This window comes from Dipodomys spectabilis, unplaced genomic scaffold (genome assembly GCF_019054845.1).
Source record: "Dipodomys spectabilis isolate Male_0828 unplaced genomic scaffold, ASM1905484v1 ptg000137l, whole genome shotgun sequence".
NCBI lineage: Eukaryota > Metazoa > Chordata > Mammalia > Rodentia > Heteromyidae > Dipodomys > Dipodomys spectabilis.
Window position 1 is genome coordinate 8,577,274 of NW_024870814.1, and position 26,206 is coordinate 8,603,479.

The 26,206-nt window shown below is 40.9% G+C and overlaps 1 pseudogene and 1 gene segment (V, D, J or C); one reads left to right on the forward strand and one right to left on the reverse strand.

Moving 5' to 3' along the window:
- LOC122116716 overlaps positions 1–26,206 on the forward strand; it is a 99,713-nt pseudogene that overhangs the window by 67,110 nt on the left and 6,397 nt on the right.
- Positions 1,307–18,290, reverse strand: LOC122116775. The segment is given in 3 exon segments: positions 1,307–1,413; positions 1,967–2,260; positions 18,222–18,290. Coding segments are annotated over 3 exon segments (450 nt in total).

The following is a 26,206-nucleotide window of genomic DNA, read 5'->3' on the forward strand; positions in this document are numbered from 1 at the left end:
TCTGGAAATCAGCAATGTCCACCCCTCTGAGGATGTTGAGTTTACTATTGCTTCCAAGGTACACAATATTTTACACCTGTGGTACCACAGGGCAAAACCTCCCTGTGAATGGTGGCTAAGGTGTCCCCATGTTCTTCTTGTCTGCAGACCAGCAGAGCAGATGCTCTGAGCCTGTGTTAGGACAAGGTTGGGGAACTCAAAATATTAAGCTGCAGCTGGGTTCTGTCCCACAAGGGTCTTAGGCTCTATTCAACCACTTAGAACAAGCCAACAGCAAGAACAGCAGCAGCAACAATAATTTCTAAAAAAACTGCTGGTGAGAATGAACTTTTTGCCTGTCCTGTGTTTGGATCATGATTCTCCTGATCTCCACCTCCAAAGGCTAGGATTAGAGGCCCAAGTCATCCCTATTGGCCACTTACTCATTTTAAACCCCACAAGATATTCTCCCTGTTGTGTGGGCAGCCAGTGTTAGTTTACAGGCAACTATTCATTTACACACTCCAGCGTGCATGTCTCCATGTCTTCCTTTTTAATTGAAGAAACACAGTCTTTCTATCAGCACCACTCATATAACAGTGGAACCTGTGATTTTTATTTTGTTTTGCAAATAGTATTTTCTTCTGCCCCATTTTCTTTTCTCTTCCACATTGTGGGTCCTCTCCCTTGGACAAAGCACTGATGCTATTTTGATGTGCTTGGGTCCTAAGTCTTGAGAGCATTCCCCGCTGTCCTTCCCATCTTGAGTTTTGCCTTCTGTGGTACTCCTGGCCTTCAGGGCTGCAAGGTCTGTCATGCATGTCATTCTCCAACATGTCATCCACAGTGTATGATGAGGGCACAGACACCTTTTGCAAGCTTGCTTATGCCCTCATGATGGATTGGTAACCTGTGATTGAACCTAAGCTGCCAGTCAGTGACGATTCAGAGGACTTGGTGGTAGGCAACCCTTCCCATGGAATGTGCAGTGATGGAAAGTACCATCCAGAAGGGCTGTCTTCACTTCTCTTGTCTTTTCTTCCTCCTTGGTACTGAGTTTTGATCTCAGGGCCTGCTGCTTGCTAGACACTCTACCACTTGGTCCAAGCTACCCTCAAGTCCTTTTTAGGTAAAGTATTTGATTATTGCTCAAGTTGTGGAAGATCCTTCTACCTGCAGCTTCCTGCATAGCAACAACTACAGATGTGTGCTATCCAGACAGTTTGTTTGCTCAGGTGGAGTCTTAACAGCATTTTCCCTGGGTTGGACTTTAATTGCAATCCTCTTAATCTCAGCCTCCTGTGTAGCTGGTATTACTGGTGTGAACCTACTCTGAGAGGCCCTGTGTGAGTTTTCTAGCGATGCAGGCCAGCCCTCCAGGGGTGATGGATAGGAAGAGCAGAGTCTGTAATGTCACATTATCCCCACTGGATCCTGAAATAATGAGAACTGTAAGTTTAAGTACAAACATTATAAGCTATTTTCATGATTTTCCTTCTCTTACTTTCCCCCAGTGAAGTCATTTGTGTGTGTGTTTGTGATTTAGTTTCTATTTACATTTGAAAAAACAACTGATTGAGCAAGGCACAAAGTCTCCTCTAGACATCATCTGTACCACCTTCCTATTTCTGTGAGAAAATCTTCATAAGAAAAGAGGTCTTCAAACTTTCTGGAACTTTCCTTTGAATTAGTCTTGTCTATTTACTTAGAAGTAACACACAGCATGTGTTCATTTTTGTTACAAATGCTATGGGAAGTGTGTTGTAGCTGACCATGAATGGGGCTTTGTTGAGGGTAGCTGAGGCCCCACGGGACAGAGACCACAGCTGCAGTTTGTGGCTCTGAGTTCCCCACCTTGTCCTTGCACACAGACTCAGAGAATCTGCTCTGCTGGTCCCCAGGCAAGCAGCACATGGGCACAGCTGGGCTGCCCCATGCAGGGAGGTTTTTGTTGTAGGCTGTAGCAAAGTGTGAGGGTATTTTGAACCCTGTTGGCAGTAATAAACCCCTTCATCCTCAGGCTTCACGCTGCTGATTGTCAGTGTGAAATCTATGCCTGACCTACTGCCACTGATCCTGTCTGGGACCCCAGTAAATTGGTTGGAAACCTTACAGATCATGGATTGTGGAGACTGGCCTGGCTTCTGCAGGTACCATTGCAAGTATGTTTCCATCACTATGCATGAGACTCCTACTGGAGTGCAGGAGATGGAGGCTGGCTCTTCAGGGTTGATGGACAGGGAGAGTGGAGTCTGCGTCATCCCAACAGCTCCACTAGATCTTAGAAAGAAATAAGTTGGAGTCATATAAACATTTTTGGCTGGCTTCATAAGTTTCGTCCATTGTAGTAAATTATTAATTTAAATTTTATTTGGATTGTAAATATTTAATTTCAAACCAGGAAGTTAAGATTTGCACAAAGAAGTCTTTTTCTTTACTATCTCATTCTATAGGACAATTTTCAGCAGCATCTATGTCCAGATGCTCTTGAATCTTCTTGCCCCCTATAGCTCTAAGCAGCACCTACAGTTCTGAAGTATGAGATCCACACACTTCACATGTGGAGAGAACACACAACAGCAGCAGTGGTGTGCCCAGACTCCAACCTCAACCTCATCTCCTCCATCTCTCTGTGTCTTTACCAGAGTATCAGCAGCCCCAGGAGCTGAGCAGGGAACTTCATCTTGAGAAATTGAAATGTGGTGTTCTGAACTTAGCATGAGAGCTGAGCTTTTATCTTAGCCTTAGCAAGGAGGCTCCTCCCTAGGGAGCACTATGCAAATTGAATATTGGGTACAGAAATGTGGCAAGACTTAAAGGGTATGGAAAGAGGCGTCTTAGTTGAGTTAAACAATTTCTGTATTGAAAATAGGCCAGCAAAGATAAATTCCATGGTCCTGCCTCAGTGGGCAATAGGAGGCCATGTGGAACATTTGGATGTGTTTGTTGGGGCAGAAGGAGGAGAGAAGGCGCATATGGACCAACCTCTCTAAGACAGCAAAGAGACTCAGTGCAGTGCAGGTGTGGGGACTGGTCTCTTGGAGGGGAGCAGTGCCTGTGTGGTTCCTTCCCAGCTAAGTAGATAAACAACTTTGCCCTCCCAAGTATTGCCCTTCAGTTTCCTACCTTGACAGCACAGACTTGAGCTATGCTGATAGTTGCCAACTAGACAAACATGTTAGAAAGAAAGGTTGGCAAGAGCTTTTCCTTGGACCGAGTGAATAAAACTCTCTGATGCTCATATGAAGAGAACTTAGCAATGAGGAAAATAGGTATTTCTGTTTCAGCTAAATAGTGAATTTCTCAGTTCAATAGAAGAGCAAAGATTGGAAATTATCCTTTATTAGGAAATACAAGATTTGTGGGGAATAGATTTACAAATTGTCAAACATTCTGTCATACTTATTTCTAGATATATCAGATTCACTATTTTGGTAGTGGGATTGGTTTGAGGGGATTTAAACTTGGTATGCTGACACTCTACCACTTCATCCAGGCCTTACTTCCTGCTTTATGCTGCTAGTTCAGAGATGGAGTCTCATATATTTTTCAGTCCAGGCAGGTTTAGAATCACAATTCTCAGGATCTCAGCTGTATGAGTAGTTAGGAGCCACTGGTACCTAGCAAAAATATTTCTTAGTTATTTTTACTTATTGTGCCAGTACTGGAGCTTGAACTCAGGGCCTGCGTACTGCCTATTAGCTCTTTCATTCATGGTTGGCACTAAATATATGGAGCTATACCTCCATTTCTGGCTTTTTCCCAGTTAATTGGAGATAAGAGTCTTATGGATTATCCTGTCTGGGCTGGCTTACAACCATATTCCTCAGATCTCAGCCTCCTGAGCAGCCAGGATTACAGGTATGAGCCACTGGTGCCTGATCAAAAATATTTCATAAGAGAAAAAAATCTTGATTTCATCAGATGTAATGAATACTTATGGCATTTTTTCCTGCTCTGAATGAACTTAGAAAAATCCTTCCCATATGCCAGTCCTTTCCATTGTCATGGATATTAGGCAGGTACCAGATTTGAGAAAGAGACTCATTAAAAAAAAATCGTGGAATGCAGTCCTTTATTGTCTCAGGGCAATTTGAATCAAAGACTGGGCTTCCAAGATGGTCACTGTGGTGACAGTGTTGGGTCAGAGCTGGGAGGACATTAATTCCTGACTTCCTACTTTTAGAGCAGTGAGAGAACAATTTGTGCTGTGATTTGTAGGAGGACAGAGCAATTATGGAGTCTGTCATATTTCCTTTTAGTGTAGAAGTAACTCTGTGGATGGCTTTCTCCAGAAGATAAAGAAGAGTCTCTAAACATTGTGAAAAGCAGTGTTGTTTATAGCTGACATCTGCCCTTGGAACCATAAAGACAAAATGGACAGACCATGACCTTCTTCACAGTCAGACTGTGGGGGCTCATATGTGTTATCTTAGCTACATGAGTGGTATAAATAAGAGGATTACAGTTCATGTCAGCCCAAGAAAAATATAAGACCTTATTAAAAATAATACTTGGAAATCTTATATCCTCAGGACACTGTTTACAGGGTCAATGTCATGGAAATGGTGAAGATAGAAGTTTCAGGTATTTGAAAATCATATGTATTCTTGTAGTCTCTGGTATGAGTTCTAGACTAGGTGAGGTGAGTAGTACATTTTCCTTGCATTCAATGTAGGGTTGTGCTTGGTGAATAAGGAAATGTCAGTGGACGCTGTAGAATGGTTCATGATTATTATATCAGCACACAGGGAGCTCTGAAATTTATGAGCACCTAAGCTATATGGTGAGTTATGTTAAAAATAATCAAGCAAACAAAACCAACATAAGGAAAGAAAACAAGAATGTCATTGGGGAGAATATTATGGGTTTACCGTGTTTGACCTATAATTTGATTTGAAGCCATTTGTTTTGTTGTCTTTCTGGTTCTGTGTGTAGTTTCTGGATGACAGCTATGCCATCGGCTTGCAGTGAAAACCCTAGAGTCCTTGACATGTATAACATGGCTTCTGAGAAGTCTGTGACTATAGGTGGAAGCAGGTGTTGGGATGGTGGATCCAAATGATGGGAAGAGCACTAGAAATCAAGTTTGATGAACTTGGCAAATTTTCTGAGTGGACCTTTTTTATTATATGAAAATGATGAGACAGGTCCTTCACAGATTTGATACTCTGAGTTGCTGAAAGAGGTTATTGTGCTAAACAACTTATGAAGGGCAAAATATGCAAGGTATTTTGAAAGAGGAAAGATGAGGAACAATAATTCTCTGAACCCCAAGAAAAGGACTCAAAGGTTTTTCTTTCTTGCTATTGTTTCTAACATATTTATAAGATGATTTTTTTTTTGTTGCTTTGTATGTCCCTCCCCCACAGTGTAATCCCTGTTTTCACTGTATTTGTTGTTGGTATAATTTGGGGAGGAGAAGGGAAAAAACAAATTGTTTGAATAGGGATACAGGTGGACCCATTGCAAAAATGAGATGTATAAGACCTTATGTTGAAAAAGGGCATTTACCCAAATGATCACAAACAAGACCATACGAAAGGTACCAGTACAACTATATTTATTTCAGCATTATGTACCATAGCTAAGATATGGAACCAACCCAGATGCCCCTCAGTAGAGGAATAGATCAAGCAAATGTGGTATATATACACAATGGAATTCTATGCTTCTATCAGAAAGAATGATATTGCCCCATTTGTTAGGAAATGGAAAGACTTGGAAAAAATTATATTAAGTGAAGTAAGCTAGGCCCCAAAAAAACATAGATTCCATTGTTTCCCTTATTTGCAATAACTAGTATATGTCCGAGACAAGCAGAAAAGGTCAGGTAAATTGATGTTAGGTGAAATGAACCCCAAGATAAGTATTGTAATGTGTTTTTTTTTCATGTGATTGTTTCTAACATATTTATAAGATGATTTCTTTGTTGCTTTCTATGTTTCTCCCCCATGATATAACCCCTGCTCTCCCTGTATTTGATGTTGGTATAATTTGTGGAAGGGGGAAGGGCAAAATCGTTTAAATAGAGATACAGGTGGACCCATTGCAAAAATGAGATGGACAGATCGTTATGTCGAAAAACGAACTTCCCAACTTTGGCAGGAAGGTGGAGTGTGGAGTAAGGGGGGAGGTGTTTGATGGGAAGGGTTGGGAAGGGGAAACAAAGAAGGAGGCAACAATGCTTGAAAAGAAATGCATTCATTACCTTGCTCACATAATTCTAACTCCTCCATATGGTATTTTCACAATAAAGAAACATTAATAATAATTAAAAAAGAAATGATGTTAAAAAAATTCTCCCTAGAGTTTGCTGTTCATAATGCTGATCAGCAGGGGGCAGCAAGAGACAACATTCTCCCTCCACTGCTCTCTCTCTCCTCCTCCTGTGCTAGGGTTCTAACCCCCGCTTTCACTATATTTGATGTCAGTATAACATGTGGAGGAGACGGGAAAAACAAGTCGTTTAAGGATTCAGGTGGACCTGTTGCAACAATGAGAAGTACAAAATGTCATGTCAAAACCAGCTTTACAATGTCGGTGTGGGGGGGGGGGGAGGGGGGATATGATTGGGTGGGGGAGAGGGGGGAGGCTGGGAAGGGAGGTGAAGGGTAAACAAAGGAGGAGGCTGCAATGCTTGGCAAGAAATGTTTGCATTATCCTGCCCATGTAATTGTAACCCCTCTGTACAGTATGTTCTCAAATAAAATAAAATAAAATTAAAAAAAAAAAAAGAGTAGAAAAAAAAAAGAGTAGAAAAGACCTCTTGCTGCTGCTCTTCTCTTACTTGGCTTTTCAGTTGAGGGCTGGCACTGTGCCACTTGAGCCATGCCTCCACTTCCACCTTTTCCCTGTTTTCTTCGAGATCAGTGATTTTCAGATTAGTTTTCCAGGACTGGCTCAAAACTGTGCATTCTCAAATCCCAGCTTCCCAGGTTAAGCCACTGGTGTCTCCCCTATTTGCTTTTTTAATGTTTTTGGTAAAGTTTTTATTTTGTGAACCATTAACTTTCCAAACCTTTTAAAAATTATTTAGAAAATACTTTATTAGTTTCTCTAATCAAACCCACGTAGATACAACATTATATATTTAATTCAGTGTGTTTACCCCTGTACAAATAACTTTCCAAATCTTTGACTTGCTCAATGAGATTGTGAACTTCTTCCTGAAAATATGTGGACCATTTAGTATCAGTCTTCCATGAAACAAAAATTTTCTTTATTCAAAACATTAATATTACATTTCCAAACCTTCTGCAAAGGCGTTTTTTTACAAACAGTGTCTTGTCTCTGGGACATCACTCAGAGTTCATTTCCTATGGAGTTAGTTGCTAGTTGTTCTCCTTTTGTTTTTCTCCTTCTAGTTGTTCCTTTTCTTTTTCACTTCTCAATATTGTATAGCTCCCAAGGCCCAGCCTGCTTTCATTTATATACAATATGTCTAATAATTGTTCTGTGTCCCAGTTTTGTACCTCCAGTTCAGACTGGTTCCTTGAATTTCAGAATTGCACATTCACAGATGCTTAAGGTATATTTTCAGTTGGAGGTCTCAAAATTCTAATTAAAGTCCAGATTCTCAGCTGTCTTTCAAATTTTCTTTCAGTTGGCTTCCATTTTCCAGTAAAAATCATTCTAAATTCTGTGTTTTCCAAGTTCAAACACATGCAGTGGTCATCTTTGATTTTTTTCTTGTATCACTTCATCTTCAATATGCCAGTAAATAATTGTATTTGTTTTACTTTCAAAGCATGATGAGCTCTGATTATCTTTAAGCACAAACATCCAGGGGTTAAAAGTCTGAGTAGGCAGATGTATTTTAATGTGGCTATGCTTTTCAAGGAAAGTTAATATGGGACATATATATATATATATATTCAAAAGGGACATATATACGTCCATATAATCAAACAGATATACACATATATATTAATCTTTTTCATAGTCCCCAAATTATTTGATAAGTATATGGTGTCCCTGTGATGAAACTGTTCAATCTCTGTCTTCCTACCCTGCATTTTAGAGGTAGTCATGGCCCTTCAAGATTTCCACAATTAAAGATCTTGTTATCCTCAACCCTGAAGTGATTTTCCAAGTGTATTAAATTTATATTTTCATTATGCAGTGGAAATTTTAACATATCTCATTGTAACTGACAAGACAGGGATATCATGGGAAATGGAAAAACACACACACTTTTCACTTCTTGCACTCAAGTTTTGTCTTGTGCATTCATGTTTGAGGTTGTGAATCATATCATTTCCTCAAATGTCATAGCTGAACACCAATGTATTTTGCTCTTGCAGCATTCTGGACAAGGAGTTGACCACAGGGTCCAGGAATGGGGTCTGCCCAAATTTTCTTCAGGATCCAGTCAGAGTACAATAACTTTGTATTTGTGACATCTGCCAAACAAGAGCCCCTCAGGTGCTGCTAATTATCCTTCCTTCCTTCCTTCCTTCCTTCCTTCCTTTGTTCGTCCCTCCCTCCCTCTCTCCCTCCTTCCCTCTTTCCTTCCTTCCTTCCTTCCTTCCTTCCTTCCTTCCTTCCTTCCTTCCTTCCTTCCTTCCTTCCTTCCTTCCCTCCTTCTTTTCTTCTTTCTTTCATATCTTTCTTTCTGTGCCTGTTGTTCCTAGAACTTGAACACAGGCCTGTCCAGTATTTCTGATCTTTTTCATTATTTACCTCAAAGATGGTGTCTTCCTCTTGAGTCATACCCCCACTTTTGGTTTTTTGGTGGTTAATTGAAAATAAGAGTCTCATGGAATTTTCTGCCTAGGCTGGCTGGGTTTGATCTGCAAATCTCAGATCTCCACCTTCAGAGTAGCTAGGATTACAGGACGATTTACTGGCGTTGGTCTCTTTAGTGTGTCTGGATAGATTAATTCTTCTTGTCCCCCTGACCCTCTTTAATTCAAGATGCTTCTATTTTGATCCTGTTACTTACTTTTCTGGTCTCTTTCATTTTCCAGTATTAAACCCAATTATTTTCTAAATTAATTTCTGTTCCACTATTAAGCCTCTGATCCCTTGTTTCAAAACCTCAAACACAGAAGTCTCTATTCCTTGTTAGGATCTCCTTTCCTGCACCCCGTTTTCCAGATGCAATGGGTTTAGATACTGTTCACCCTTTAAATTCCTGTATTCTTCTTTCAACGCTTTCCAGCAGTCCCACACTTACACATATGTTTATTACATATGATCACAGATTAAAAACATGTCATATATGTCTCATATTCCTTTGTGTTTTTACATGCCTAGTTATCTTTTAGGTTTAGCAAGCATACATGAGAGAAAGCATGTGACCGCCCTTCTGAATATGGCTTGCTTTGCTTAACATGAAGGCCCCAGATCTACCCACTTCTCTGCAAGTGACTCAATTTCATGTGAGGTCAGGCCAGGCTCCATGGCAAATGATTTATAAGACTTCCCAAAGGCCTTTTGAGTCCCACACTGGCCCGGCACAGATTTCACTTTGGAAAGCAGCAATATCCACCCTGGTGAGGATGCTGGAGTTTACTGCTGCTTCCAAGGTACACAATATCTTACTTATGTGGTACAGCCCAGAGCAAAAACCTCCCTGAGTGGAGTGGCCCAGCTGTCCCCATGTGTGGCTTGTCTGGGGACCAGCAGGGCAGATACTCTGAGCCTCTGAGTGACAACAAGTTTGGAGAGCTCAGACATCAAGTTGTAGTTGAGGTCTCTGTCTCATAGGGGCCATGGCTACTCAGGTACTCAGAATATCCACCACCAAGAACTCCAGCAACAGCAAGTGCTAGTGAGGATAGAGAATGAACTCTTGCCTAGGATTCTCCTGCTCTCCATCTCCAAAGACTAGGATTAGAGGCCCAAGTAACCCCACTTGGCCACATAAACATCTTAAATCTTATAAGATATTCTCCATATTTGTCTGTGCAGCCAGTTTTAGTTTACCTGTACGTATTAATTTATACATACCAATGTTCATGTCTTAATACCTTCCTTTCTAGATGAGGAAATGTAATCTTTCTATCAGCACAGCTCTCCTTATTCTTTCTTTTATATAATAGTGGAAACTGTGATTTTGTTTTACATTGTTTTGCAAAGAGTATTTCCTTCCTTCTCTTTATTCTCTTAGGTGCTTTCCCTGTGACAAGGTACTGATGCCATTTTATGTGCCTGGTCCTAAGCCTTGGATTCACTTCTGGCACTATGTTATGTTTCCTGCCGACCTCAGAGTGCGAGCTGTCTTCTGTGGTACTCCTCAACATCAGGGGTCTAAGGCCTGTCTTCTATGCCCTTCTCTCCCACTCCATACACAGTACATAACGAGGGACCTGTGGCCAGCTTGCTTAAGAACTCATGGTGGATTGGTGACATGTGATAGGACTTGGTGACTGTGCCCAGCGTCTTTAGGAATCATTGAGTCAGTGAAGATTGAGAAGCATTCATATTGGCAACCATGTCCCATGCAATGTGCAGTGATGGCCAGTGCCACCCAGAAGAGATGACTTCACTTTTGTTGTTTATTCCTCCTCTGACATGTTTGAACAGGGGCCTCCCTCCTTGCAGACACTCTACCACTTGAGCCATGCCACCCTACTCCCTTTTTGCTTTAGGTATATTTTTGGTAAAGTCATTTGTTTTTGCTAAGAGTTTACAAAGTTCCTCTTACCTACAGCCTCCTGCATTCCTGTGTGCCTTCATACCAGCTTGTTTGCTAAAATGGAGTCTTGATAAACTTTTTCCAATGTAGGGATTGAACTATAATCTTAATCTCAGCCTCCTGAGTAGCAGGGATTACAGGTATGAGCCACTATGGGAGGCCCTCTGTGATTTTTCTTGAGATACAGGCCAGCTTTCTAGGGGAGATGGATCAGAAGAGCAGAGTCTGCAGCATCACATTATCCCCACTGGATCATGAAATAAGGAGAACTGAAATTTAAGTGCAATCATTATAAACCGTTTTCATTACTTTTACCCAATAAATCATTATTTTGTGTTTGTGATTTACTTTATATGTCAATGTGAAAAAGAACAGAATAGGCAAGGCACAAAATCCCTTTTAGAAGTCAATGATACCACCTTCCTGTGTCTCTGAGAAAAACTGAAAAAGATTTCTTCAACTTTCTGGAAACTCCCTTGAGTTAGTCTTTTCTATTTACCCAGAAGTGATGTAGGGCATCTGTAGTTTTCTGTCACAAATATTATGGGCTGTTTGTTATAGCTGACCATCAATGGGGTTTCATTGAATATAGCTGAGGCCCCATGGGACAGAGACCTCAGCTGCAGTTGGTGTCTCTGAGTTGCCCAACCTTGTCCTTGCACACAGACTCAGAGCATCTGCTCTGCTGATCCCCAGGCAAGCAGCACATGGGCACAGCTGGGCTGCCCCATGCAGGAAGGTTTTTGCTCTGGGCTGTAGCACAGTGTTAGGGAGTTTTGTATGTTGCTGGCAGTAATAAACCCCTTCATCCTCAGGCTTCACCCTGCTGATTGTCAGTTTGAAATCTGTGCCTGACCCACTGCCACTGAACCTGTCTGGGACCCCAGTAAATCGATTGGAAACTGTATAGATCAGGAGTTGTGGAGACTGGCCTGGCTTCTGCAGGTACCAATTCAAGTATGTGTTTCCATTGCTATGCAGGAGGCTCTCACTGGACTTGCAGGAGATGGAGACTGGTTCTTCAGGGTTGATGGACAGGGAGAGTGGAGTCTGTGTCATCATGATGTCTGCACTGGATCCTAGAAACATGAAAGTGAAATGGGGAATCAAATAAAAATTTTTAGCTGGTTTCATAATATTCCTCAATTGTACTGAATTATTAGTTGAATTTTCATTTGAATTGTAAATATTCAGTTTCAAGATATGTGCCCAGAGGGTGTTGTTCTTACCATCTCACTCTATAGAACAATTTTTAGCAGAATCTAGATCCTTATGCCCTGGATTCTTCCTCCCCCTCAGAGCTCTAAACTGCACCTGCCATTCTGAAGTATGAGATCCACACACCTCACATGTGGACAGAACACACAACTGCAGCAGTGGTGCATCAGACCCCACCCTCACACCCTATCACTTTCTTCATTTCTTTCATCTCTGTTTCCTTACCAGGGATCCAGAGTATCAGCAGCCCCAGGAGCTGAGCAGGAAATCTCATATTGAGAAACTGAAATGAGGAGTCCTGATCAGTAAACTTGGGTGAGAGCTGAGCTTTTATCTTAGCCTTAGCAAGGAGGCTCCTCCCTAGGGAGCACTATGCAAATTGTATGCTGGGTGCAGCAATATGGAAAGACTTAAGGGGCACGGAAGGAGACATCTTAGTTGCACCAAATAATTTTTGTATTGGGAAGAATCCAGTAAAAATAATTTGATGATGTCTGCCCCAATGGGCAGTAAGAGGCCATGTGGAAGGTCTGGATGTGTTTGTTGGGGCAGAAGGGGGAGGTGAGGTGCATATAGACCCACCTCTCTAAGACAGCAAAGAGACCCAATGCAGTGCAGGTGTGGGGACTGGTGTCTTGGAGATGAGTAGTGCCCATTTGGTTCCTTCCCAGCTAAGAAGGTAAACAACTTTGCTCTCCCAAATATTTCCTTTCAGTTTCCTACCATTGACAGCATAGACTTGGGCTATGCTGGTAGTAGCCAAGTAGACAAAGCATGTTAGAGACAACAGCTAGCGAAGGCTTTATCCTTTGTGTTAGTGAATTATACTGTGTGATGCTCATGTGAAGAGCACTCTGAAGGGAGGGAAAAAAGAATTTCTGTTTTAACTAGAGAGCTAATTGTCAGGTTGAAGATAAGCACAAAGGTGGGAAATTATACTTTTAGTAATATATATAAATATCCTAGGAACTAGTTTTTATAAACTGGTGAACATTCTCATTGTTATTTCCATATGTATACCTATATATCTATAGATTAATGTCAGATTCATGCAAACATTCCCTCCAAAATTAATTGTGCTTGGTTTGAAATTAGGTCTTCAAACTTGCTAGGCTGGTATTTTTCCACTTGAGCCATGCATTTCAAACTATTTTATGCTTGCATTGTTGGTTGTTGAATCTTATGGACTTTTTAGCCCAGCTTGGTTTAGAATCACAATTCTCTAGATTTCAGTTTTCTGAGTAGATATCTAGAAGCCACTGGTACCTGAACAATATTTCTTTTTATTTATTAATTAATCTTCATATTTTAGCTTATTGTGTCAGAACTGGGGCTTCAATTTAGGGCCTGAACAATGTCCCTTAGTATTTTTATTCAAGATTGGCATCCTACTCCTTGAGCTATACCGGTATTTCTGGTTTTTTTTCTGGTCAATGGGAGAGAAGGGTCTCTTTGGCTTTCCTGCCAGGGATGGCCTAGAACCACATTCCTTAGATCTCAGTCTCATGAGTAGCTAGGATTACAGGTGTGAACCATTCTTGCCTGGCCAAAAGCATTCTAAAGAGGATAACATCTTGATATTATCAGGTGTAATAAGCACTTATGGAAATTTTTTCCCTGAATGGTCTTAGAAAATTCTTTCCTATGTCTATTCTTTCTTGTCAAGCATATTACGCAGTCACAGTCATAATTCCACAGGGCTGGATGATGCCTCAGTGGTAGAATGCTTGCCTCACATGCATGAGGCAGCCTTGAGCTGAAGAGCTGAGGGACAGTGCCCGGGACTAGAGAAATGTTGTAAGATTGTCTGAGCGACATTGTTAGGAGTTTCTGTGTGACAGGTACCTGAATGTTCTTATGTTCAAGTGGCTGATGCAATGCAGTTATTCTTTACTCTTTAGAGATAGATTTATTATTAGTAGATTTTCGTGTGTGTGTGTGTGTGTGTGTGTGTGTGTGTGTGTGTGTGTGTGTGTGTGTGAACTCAGGGCATAGGTACTGTTCCTGTGCATTTTCTTTTCTTTTGTTGAGGCTAGTGCTCTACCACTTGAGTCATATGTCTACTTATTTGTGGTTAATGGAAGAGAAGAGTCTCATAGACTTTATTGCTGGCAGGCTGGCTATAATTGACTTGCAAGCCTTAGATCTCACCCTTCTGAGTAGGTAGGATTATGTGCAGGAACTCTAGGTACTGGTAGATCTAGTGCTTCTGAATAGATCAATTCTTCTTCTCTCCAAACCCCTTTAATCTTGGATGCATCTGCTTTGACCCTATTCCTTTTATGCTGGTCCTTTACTTCCCAATATTAAAACTAAATAGGTATCTTCTAAATTTATTTCCTTCCCAATATTAAGCCTTTGATCTCTTCTCTCAATACCTAAAGCATAAAAAATCATATTCCTAGTTCATTTCTTCTGTCCCTGCACCCTGTTTTCCATCTGAGCTTCTGTAGTCAACTTCAAACAAAATGTATACCTGTAGTAACTCCTCATATCCTGTCCCTTTTATCTCCCTTCAGATCTTTCAATCATCCTTTCTTTCAAAGGTCATTCTTGCTTTGTGGAATTCAATCACTAGAAAGGTGTGACAGCATTTCCCATTAGGTTTTCTCATCTTTTGTCAATTTTTTCTTTAGTTTATCCATGGGCACCCAAGTCCAATATTGTGTTAGAAAGATATTGTGGGTCTTAGATTTAGTAAAACTTGGGTTTCTTATGCAGTATGTCATTAACTTGGACATTTTAGTGTTGTAGAGACAAAGTGAAAAGTCATCCCAATATTACTTCTCTATACCTATCTGAAATCTGTGTGCTAATGATATTTAGTTTCTGAAAAGGTATCAGTATCTGAAAAGATAACCCAAGGTATGCCACGCTGAGTACTTTTTTTTTTTTGGTCGGTCGTGGGGCTTGAACTCTGGGCTTGGGTGCTGTCCCTGTGCTCTTCAACTGAAGGTGAGCACTCTACCACTTGAGCCACAATGCCACTTCCGGTTTTCTAGTGGTTTATTGGAGATAAAAGTCTCACAGACTTTCCTGCTCAGGCTCGCTTTGAACCGTGATCCTCAGATCTCAGTCTCCTGAGTAGCTAGGATTACAGGCATGAGCCACCGGCACCCGGCTCTGAATACTTTTTGACATTAAAGTTTTTTAGCCAGGAGCTGTTGGCTCATAGTTTTACTACTAGCTACTCAAGAGGCAGACATTTGAGAATCATGATTCAAAGACAGCATGGGTGGGAAAGTGTGAGACTCTCATCTCCAATTACCCCCCAAATGCTGAAAGTGGATCTGTGACTCAGATGGTAGAATGCTAGCCCTGAGCACATAAGCTAAGGATCAGCACTCAGGCCTTGAGTTATAGTTCTAGATTGGCACAAAAACACACAAAAATTTTGAGGGTGAATGATAAATATTTAAAAATGCTGATATGAAGAAAGCCATGCCATTCGTTTATTCAGAATCTTTATGGAGTACTTCCTGTGTGTTGAGTGAAAAAGATACCAAATTTTTATCTGTTTAGTGTCTGAGGAATTGTCAAAGTGCATTCCACAGTAGGTGTACCAGTACCCACCCACAGTGTGTTAGACTTCCTTTCTTTTCACATCGGCATTGGCTCATGTAATTGTAACCCCTCTGTATGGTATTTTCACAATTAAAAATAAAAAGAAAATGGACTCTGGTAGAGGAGGCCTCTGGACACATTGTCAATCATAGTGAGGAGGCGGGAGAAGAAGAAGAAGGAGTTTAGGTCCAGAGTGAATGTTTTGGATCAAATTTCTCACCCTGGCCCCATATTAAGCTGTTCCCATATATGGCTTGTTGGGGACCAGCAGGGAGATTGTCTGAGCTTGTGTGTGAGGACAAAGTTGGAGAACTCGGAGCAAGCTGCTGCTGATGCTCTGTGCCCCAGGCACCATGGCTATACTCAAGTACTCAGCATAGCCACCATCCAGAACACCAGTCACAGCAGGTGCAGGTAGGGATTTGAGGAAGATATACCCTTCTACATTGTTGATGAGAATGAACTCTCTGCCTGGCTGTGTTGAACTCATGAGTCTCCTATACTCCATGGCCAAAAGCTCAAGTAACCCCATTTGGCCACATTCACATCTTAAACCCTTTAAGATATTCTCCATGTTGTCTGTGCAGCTGGTGTTAGTTTACATGCATCTATTCATTTACACATGGCAGCATACATGTCTACATATTTTCCTTTCCAAGCGAGAAAACATAATATTTCCATCAGCACCACTTTCCACAGTGTTTATTTTATATAATAGTGTAAACCAACTGTAAGTTTTAGTTCATTTTTTTGGTAAAAAGTATATTTTCAGTTCCATTTTCTTTTTTCTCCATTGTCTTGGATCCTTTACATATAAAAAGGCACTGATGCCATTTTTATGAGCATGAGTCCCAAGCCTTGGGTGCCCTCCCTGCTCTGTATTTTGCTCACTGCTGAGCTTCCCACCCCAGTGCTGCCTTCTGTGGTCCTCCTAGCCAACAGAGCTCTAAGGTCTGCCTTGAATGCCATTCTGTCCTAGGTCATCCACAGTATAGAATGAGGGCACAGACACCTTTGACCAACTGGCTTATGCGCTGATAATGGATTGGTAACATGTGATTGGATCCTACCCATGGGTAGGATCTTTAGTCATCATTGAATTAGCAACGTTTCAGAGGCATTCATGGTAGGCACCACTTCCCATGGAATGTGCAATGATGTCAGGCACCAACAATGAGGATGTCTTCATTAGTTTTGTCTTTTATTCCTGGGTGCTGGGTTTGATCTCAGGGCCTCCTGTTTTTGTTAGACACTCTACCACTTGAGCCGAGCTACCCCTAGTCATTTTTTGCTTTAGCTATTTTTTAGGTAAAGCCTTTCATTTTATATCAGATCTGGCAAAGAGCCTTCTACCTACAACTTCCTGCATAGCTGGAACAACAAATGTGTGTGCCATCCAGCCAGTTTGTTTGCTCAGATGACATCTTGCTAACCCTTTCCCTGGGTTGGGCGTTAACTGCAGTCCTCTTAATCTCAGCCTCCTGAGTAGCAGGTATTAGAGGTGTGAGGCACTATGAGAAGCCTTTCTGATTTTTCTTGAGATGCAGGCCAGCTCTTTAGGGGTGATGCATAGAAGACTGATTCTGCAGCATCATATCCCTCTAGATCCTGAAATAATGAGAATGGAAGTGAAAACAACATGTCATTTTCATGAATTTCCTTGTATTAACTTTTAAAAGTGAAATAAGTTTTGTGTGTTTCTGATTTAGTTTCTATCTCAAAAAGAAAAGCATTGGCAAGACACCAAGTCTTTTGTAGAAGTCACATGTTCCTTTGTCTGTGGGAAAATCTTCCCAAGAAAACAGGTCTTCAAACTGTCTGCAAATTTTCTTCACTTAGTCCTGTCTACTTACTCAGAAGTGACTTGTGGAATCTGTACACTTTTGCCACAAATGGTTTGGGGTAATCTGTTGCAGCTCACCAATAATGGGTTTCGTTGAGTGTAGCTGAGGCCCCCATGGGACAGAGACCTCAGCTGCAGTTTGTGGCTCTGAGTTCCCCAACCTTGTCCTTGCACACAGACTCAGAGAATCTGCCCTGCTGGTCCCCAGGCAAGCAGCACATAGGCACAGCTGGCCTGCCCCATGTAGGGAGGTTTTTGCTCTGGGCTGTAGCAAAGTGTGAGGGTATTTTGAACCCTGTTGGCAGTAATAAACCCCTGCATCCTCAGGCTTCACCCTGCTGATTGTCAGTGTGAAATCTGTGCCTGACCCACTGCCACTGATCCTGTCTGGAACCCCAGTAAATCGGTTGGAAACTGTATAGATCAGGAGTTGTGGAGACTGGCCTGGCTTCTGCAGGTACCAATTCAAATATGTGTTTCCATCACTATACAGGGGACTTTCACTGGTCTTGCAGGAGATGGAGGCTGGCTCTTCAGGGTTGATGGACAGCAAGGGTGGAGTCTGTGTCATCACAATGTCTCCACAAGATGCTAAAACATGACAGACAAGTGTTAGGTCATGTATACAATTTTTAAGCAGGTTTCATATTGTTCCTCTATTACACATTATAGGCTAGAATACTGTTGGAATTTTGATTTACAATTTAAATATTCATTTTTAAGACAGGAGGTAAGATTTTCACCCAAAGGGCCTTGTCGGTACCATTTCACTCTATTTTTAGCAGCATCTAGGTCTAGATACTCTGGAATCTTCCCCCCTTCACAGATCTAAAGTGCATCTGCCATCCTGAAGTGTGAAATCCACACATCTCACATGTGGACAGAACACTCAACAGCAACAGTAATTCCCCCTTGGCCTCACCCTCACACCCCATCTCTTTCCTCATTTCCTTTATCTCTCTGTGTCCTTACCAGGGATCCAGAGCAGCAGCAGTCCCAGGAACTGAGCAGGGCATCTCATCTTGAGAGACTGAAATGAGGAGTCCTGATCAGAACTCAGGGTGAGAAGTTAAATTTAGCAAGGAGGCTCCTCCCTAGGGAGCACTATGCAAATTGTATGTTGGGTGCAGCAATGTGGCAAGACTTAAAGGACATGGAAGGAGGCATCTTAGTTGTGTCAAATGATTTCTGTATTGGACGGAAGCAAGTACAAATTCCTTGCTGTTTTCCTCAGTGGGCAGCAGGAGGCCATGTGAACATTGTGGATGTATTGTTGCAGAAGTGGGAGGTGAGGTGCATTTGGACCTACCTCTCTAAGACAGCAAGGAGATCCAGTGCAGTAGAGGTGTGGGAATTCATCTCTTGGAGGGGAACAGTTACCTATTGGCTCCTTCCCAGCTAAGATGATAAACAACTTGGCCCTCCCAGGTATGGCCTTTCAGTTTTCTACCATTGACAGCAGAGACTTGAGCTATGCCGATAGTTTCTTTTTTTTCATGTTTTTTTTATTGTGAAAATACTGTACAGAGTTGTTACAATCACATGAGCAAGGCAGTGAGTACATTTCTTATCAAGCATTGTTGCTTCCTCCTTTGTTTTTCCCCTACCATCCCTTCCCTCATCTCCACAACTACATTTGCTCCCGCCAGCCCCCATCCTCCATACCCCCACCTACATTTTAGAGTTCATTTTTTGACATAGCATCTTCTACATCTCATTGTTGTAATGGGTCAACTTGCATTCCTACTTAAACAATTTGTTTTTTCCCTTTTGCTCCCCAAATTATAACAACATCAAATATAGTGAAAACAAGGGCTATACCGTTGGGGGAGGGACCTACAAAGCAACAAAAACATCACACAGTACCTTATAAATACGTTGGAAACAATAGAAAGATATAAAAAACCACTTGTGTCCTTACCTTGGGGTTCATTTCGCTTAACATCCATCACCTTATCTGACCTTTTATGCTTGTCTAAGATATTTACTAGTTATTTAAATAAGGGAAACCATGAGACCTATGTTTCTTTGTGCCTGGCTTACTGCACTTAATATAATTTTTTCCAAGTTTTACCATTTCCTAACAAATAGGGCAATGCCATTCTTTCTGTACACTGGTAGTTTCCAAATGGACAAAGCTGTTAGAAAGAAAGCTTAGCAAGACCTATTCCTTGGACCTAGCAAGTTAAACTCTGTGATGCTCATGTGGAGAGATCTTGGCAGGGAGGAATACAAGAATTTCTGTTTCAGATAAAGAGTTACTTGCCCAGTTTAAAACAAATGTAAAGGTTGGAAATTTTACTTTCAATACTGAATACAAAGTTCCTGTTAACTACATTCTGTTCTGTGCACATTCTGTCATACGTATTTCCAATTATGTCAGATTTATGAAAACCTCCCTCCCAGCACCACAACTATATTTATTGTAGAATTATTCACCATAGCAAAGATATGGAACCAAACCAGATGCCCCTCAGTAGATGAATGGATCAAGAAAATGCATATATATTTATATGTATATATGTATATAATGCAATTCTTTGCCACCATCAGAAAGAATGACACCACCCCATTTGTTAGGCAATGGAAAGTCTTGGGAAAATTATATTAAATGAAGTAAGCCAGACACAAAGAAACGTAAGTCCCATGGTTTCCTTTTTTTTGCAATAACTACTATAAGTCTAGGATAATCTTACTAGACAAGCAGAAAAGGTCAAAAGCTATGTAATATGACCATATAAAATGATGTTAAGCAAAATGAACTCCAAGATATGGACACAAGAGGTTTTATCTTCGTTTTTGTTTTTAAAGTACTATGTGAATTTTTGGGTTTATTTTTATATGTTTGTATAAGCCCAGTTGTCATTATATTTGATTTTGGTATCCTGGATCTTGTATATACATTTATCCATTTTGGGGAGGGGAAGGGGGATAACAAAATGCTGAAACAAGGACACAGGTTGACCCATTGTGACAATGAGTACAAGACAGTATGTTGAAAATGAACTTTACAACTTTGAGGGGGGGGCAGGGAAGGGATGGTAGGAGAAAAGCAAAGGAGGGTAACAATGATAAATAAGAAATGTACTCAACTGTAACCGCTCGTTACAGTATCATTTTTTTGTTTTTGTCGGACTTGGGGCTTGAACTCTGGGCCTGGGCGCTGTCCTTCAGCTCCTCAACTCAAGGCAAGCACTCTACCAATTGAGCCACAGGACCACTTCCTATGTACAGTATCTTTACAATCAAAACAAACAAAAAAATCCCTTCCTACCTTGGGGCTGGGAAGGTGACTCAGTGGTAGAGCACTTGCCTTGCAAGCCTGAGGCCCTGGGTTCAATTCCTCAGCACCACATAAGTAAAAAGAAAAAAGCTGGAAGTGGCGCTGTGGCTCAAGTGGTAGAGCAATAGCCTCGAGCTGAAGAGCTGAGGGACAGGGCCCAGAGTTCAGGGCCCACAACCGGACCCTCCACCAAAAAAAAAAAAAAAAATCCCTTCCTCCCTTTCCCCTTTAGGCAATACTTGATTTGAAGTCAGGGATTCAGACTTGAGACTCCTCTGGTCCTGCGTTATGGTGGTATTTTTGGAGATGGAGTATCATGGACATTTCAGTCAATATTTACAATTAAAACTGAAGCTTTAATACTGCGCCATCTAGTGGTTTGTAGTTTAGGTCCTTAAGAATCATATTAGAGCTTCTAAGTTGAACTTACTGTCTTTTCTAGTTGCACAGTTACACTTCAGTTGCTGCTGTTTTTGGCTGTTGATTTACATCAGATGATTTCACCATCCACTGCTCAGGTGAATTGCTTCCTCCTATGCTGATTGCTTTGCCTAGGCCCCTCCAGGCTGCTTCTCAGCTTTGATAAATGAGTGCTTTGAATTGGGAACTGAGCTGCATCAGGTGGACAGGGACAGCTAGATGGTGGCACAGATCCAAGTCCTTGTGCTCCTGCTACTTTGGATGTTTGGAGAGATACATGAAAATGTTGCCATAAAAGTTCTACTGCATTCCCATTTATAGATTAATATCTGTGTAGAGATAAATATACTGACATGATACTACAGTGTTGATTTTGATGAAGAATTTCAATATTTATATTCATGTTATAAAGTCTGTGTGTACATAGGTATGATCACTGTGGCTTTCTGAATGCTGGTGCTTGTAGTAACATTGTGGATACTCAGTCTCTAAGGTCCTGGGCTGTGTCTTCAGGAGAGAGGGTTACCATCATCTGCAAGCCCAGTCAGAGTCTGTTATGGAGCAAGGATAATGAGAAGGACATGCCTTGGTATCAGCAGAAATGGGGAGAAGCTCTTAAGCTGTTCATGTATTGGCATCCACTCAGCCACCTGGAATCCATTAACAGTGGATCTGGGGCAGACTACATCTCACTATCAGCAGCATGCAGGCTGAAGATGTGGCAGATTATTACTGCCAACAGAATTATAACTTCCCTTTCACAGTGCTTCAGCCTCAATCACAAACCTCCTGTCCATGTCATGGGTCAGTGAGCCTTGCTGTGTGCACAGCTGCCTTCTCCCACAGCCCTGAACTGGCATCCTTCCTCCCTGTGTGAGAGGGAGCATTTCTCCATTGAGCCCTGGTAGGGTTTGCAGGGACCAGGAAATCTTTCAGGTGCTTTGGCTTCTGGATCATTTATTGAAGGAGATAATTGTAGCAAAATATGGTAAGGCTGTCTGAGAGACATTGTTAGGAGATCTTGTATTACAGGTATCTGAATATTTCTCATGTTCAAATGGCTGATGCCATGAAGTTAGTCTTTACTCTTTAGAGATAGATGTAGTTGTGTGTGTGTGTGTGTGTGTGTGTGTGTGTGTGTGTGTGTGTGTGTGTGTGTGTGTGTGTGTGTGTGAATGCTATTCCTTAGTGTTGATCTCTTAGCCTAGGTGGTATTCCTGAGCTGCTTTTTCTTTTCTTTTCAGTTCTTTCCTTTTTTTTTCCTTTTGTTGAAGGCTAGTGCTCTACTGCTTGAGTCATACACTTGCTTTTATTTTGTTGGTTAATTGAAGATATGAGTTTCATGGACTTTTTCACAGGTTGGGCGCCTTAGAATTGCAATCCTCAGACCTTAGCTTTCTGAGTAGCTAGGATTACAGGCAGGAGCCATCGGTGCTGGTGAGTCTAGTGCTTCCGGATAGATCAATTCCACTTCTTTTCCCTTCCTTTAATCCTGGAGTCTTCTATTTTGATCCTATTCTCATTTTATGTCTCCTTTACGTCTCAATATAAAACTCAATCATTTCCTGGATTCATTTCTTTCACAATATTAAGTCCATGACACCTTGTTTTAAAATCTCAAGCATAGAAGGTCATATACCTAGTTGATTGCTTCTGTCCCTGCACCCTGTTCACCAGCTGAATGAACTTCTGTGATCAATTTCAAACAAACATACATCCCTATTCTACCTCCTCACAGCCTGTTCTTTTTTTCAGGCCTTTCAGTCATACTTTGTTTCCAAAATAATTTTTGAATTGTGCAATTTATTCACTAGAAATGTGTGACAGCATTTCCCATTAGATTTCCTCATCTTTGGTCAATTTTCTCTTTAGTTTATCCATGGGCACCTCTGTCTAATATTGTTGTAGGAAGACAGTGAGGGTCTTAGACTTATTATATGTTGAATTCCTTATGTAGTATTCATTAATGTGAGCATTTTAGTGTAAAAAAGACAAAAGAAAAAGCCATCCTAATATTATTTCCCTATCGCTATTTGAAATCTAATGAGATTTGCTTCCTGAAAAGATATCAGTTAATCCAAGGTGGGCACTCTAAATTCTTTCTTACATAAAAGCCTTTCAGTTGGGTACTGGTGGCTTAACTAGTAATCCTTGCTACTTACAAGGCAGAGGTCTGAGAATTGTGGTTGGAAGCCCCTCCATGTAGGAATGTCTGTGAGACTCTTATCTCTATTTAATCCCCAAAAAGCTAGAACTGGAGCTGTGGCTCAAGTATTTCCTTGAATGAAATAAGCTATGAGAGAGCTGGTAGGTCCTGAGTTCCAGATGGAGTTCCAGCGCGCGCTCGCACACACACACACACACACACACACACACACACACACACACACACACGAATATCTTTTTTGATATTCCCTGTAAATATTTAAAATATGTACTCATTTTAAGACTTTGTTAAAAGTTATACATTCATTTATTTATGTGTGGGACTTGATTTAAACAATCTTAATTATAAAACTATCCTTGAATTCAATGAAGGTAGTTTGAGTGTAAATGGGTACTAGATAATAGGAAATGGCTTTATATTTCCAGTCCTGGGGCTAGAACTCAGGGCCTGGGCACTGTCCCTGGCTAGTGTACTACCACTTGAGCCACAACTTCACTTCTGGCTTTTTGACAGTTAATTGGAGATAATAGTTCCATTGATTTTCCTGCCTGGGCTGTATCTCAGCCTCCTGAGCAGCTAGAATTAGAAGAATGACATGTTACTAGATGGGAATTCCTTTTAAGTCTCAAGAGGTATGATTGTTATTTAAAAAGTCATCATCAGTTAACTTAGTAATGATAATTGGCTTAAACACCATGTGAGTTAGTGGGTGGGAGCGTGTGTGCATGTGTGTGTGTGTGTGTGTGTGTGTGTGTGTGTGTGTGTGTGTGTGTGTGTGTGTGTGTATGTAGGGTTTTAGAGGTAATTTGGATCAAACAGGTAGGTGAAACGAGGTTGGAAAAGTTTAATTTGTGACATTGGGGGTAATTACACTATGTTCTGTGTTTATATATAATTAATCATTTTGTAAAGTATTAAAATGAAAGAAATGAAGTATCTTTTTTTATTGTGAACATACTGTACAGAGGGGTTACAATTACATGGGCAAGATAATGAGTACAAGAAATGAAATATCTTATGTTGACCAAATAACTTATCCTGAAATCAGTTGCAGTTATAAAGCTTTGTCGGCAGATGGCAGAGTAGCATAAGCCATGTGCCAACTTGAGTCATAGCTCAGCTTGCAATGGACCAAGAACAGTGATTATATCTCTACCATCTATATCTCCTTATCTGCATCTATTCTACCTATCATTCTATCTCTGTATCTTTCTATCTCACAATCAATCACTAACATACACTCTGACATCACACCTGCATATATTTACATATGTATATTTCCACCTATGTACATTAAAAATTTTTTTATTTATTCATTTATTATAAGGTGTTCTTTTCTGATTATAATAACAAGTAGTGTTTCATGGCAATCAAAAGTTTCCTTTCCCAATACCATTGTGCTTGAACATGCTATCTGAGGTAGCTTTAAGGAATAGCTGTATAATTTGATGTGTAAGAAAAAACTAAAGATCTGTCATTCAGCCAGCTTAGGGTAGAATCCTTTCTTTTTGTAATCTTGGCTAACATTACTACTTCTGAAACCATTTGAACATTTATCACAGTCTGTAATATGTATATCCTAGAAAAGTCAAGAAGTCTAAACTCAGTCAGTGGAAAAGGGAAAGTTTCCCTCCTCAAAAGGATCACACTACTGTAAAATTTGTGTCTATGTGGTTTAGCAATATCTACCCTACTGTGAATGATGGAGTTTACTAGTGCTTCCAAGGTACACAATCTTACCCCTGTGGTACAGCCCAGGGCAAAACCTCCCTGTGAGTGGTAGCCAAGCTGTCCCCATGTGCTTCTTGTCTGGGGACCAGCAGAACAGTTGTTTTGTTCAGTATTCTGGACCAGCTGTGGATAGAATTTTATCATGTGCTGAAATAAAAATGTTATGCAGTATTTACATTTAATATCTACTCATCCTATTATATATTCAGATCATCTTGGGATAACTTATGATGTCTACTGTAGAGTACAGATTTTTTTATGTTGGTCGTGGGGTTTGAACTCTGGGCCTGGGTGCTTTCCCTAAGCTTTTAGATGAAGGCTAGTGTTCTACCACTTGAGCCACAACACCACTTCCATTTTCTGAGTGGTTTATTGGAGATAAGAGTCTCATGGCCTTTCCTGCCTGGGCTGGCTTTGAACTGTGATCCTCAGATCTCAGCTTCCTGAGTAGGTAGGATTACAGGCATGAGCCTGGCTACAATACAGATCTTTAAATTATTTTTCAACATTCCTTAAAAATTGGCATTAACTAATTGCACAGGAGGTTTTACTTGGGTGGATCCATCACTGCAAGCAGTGGACCTTGACAGACTCTCTCCCTGCATCACTGTCCCTCCTTGCTCCCTTCCCAAATCAATCTCTGTGTCATTGTTCCATTGTCAAACATGTACATAAAATATCTCCATCATATTTACTCTCATTCAGTCTCTCCATTCACCCTCCCCTCTCCCACTTATAATTACTATTTATATTACTGTCATTTACATTCCTAGTGTATGGTAAAATTCAAATGGGCTTTAACCTGATATTTTTGCATTTATACTACACCAGTGAGATTGCTTCTCTCACTTATTATCATATTCCTTAACCATACTACCCTATTATTCCAGACTTCAGTGAGCCCCATTTTGCTCTCTTTATCCACAGATGAAATAGATGTAGATATTGTACATCCTTTAATTCTCGATTGTTCATATCTAATCCTCTCCAACAGTCCTACTCTTTAAGGTTTATTACTTATGTTCATATATTAAAAACATGTTATATGTCTCTCCCATATTTCTTTGTGCACTTACATGCACATTTATCTTTTAGGCTTAGCAAGCACACATGAGAGAAAGCATGTGAACCTGGCTTGCTTTGCTTACCATGAAGGCCCCAGATTTACCCAATTCTTTGCAAATGGCACAATTTCATGTTCAGCCTGGCCAGGCTGTATGGCAAAAGAATTATAAGACTTCCCAAAGGCCTCTTGAGTCCCACACAGGTCAAACACACATTTCATTCTGGAAATCAGCAATGTCCACCCTGCTGAGGATGCTGGAGTTTACTATTTCTTCCAAGGTACACAATACC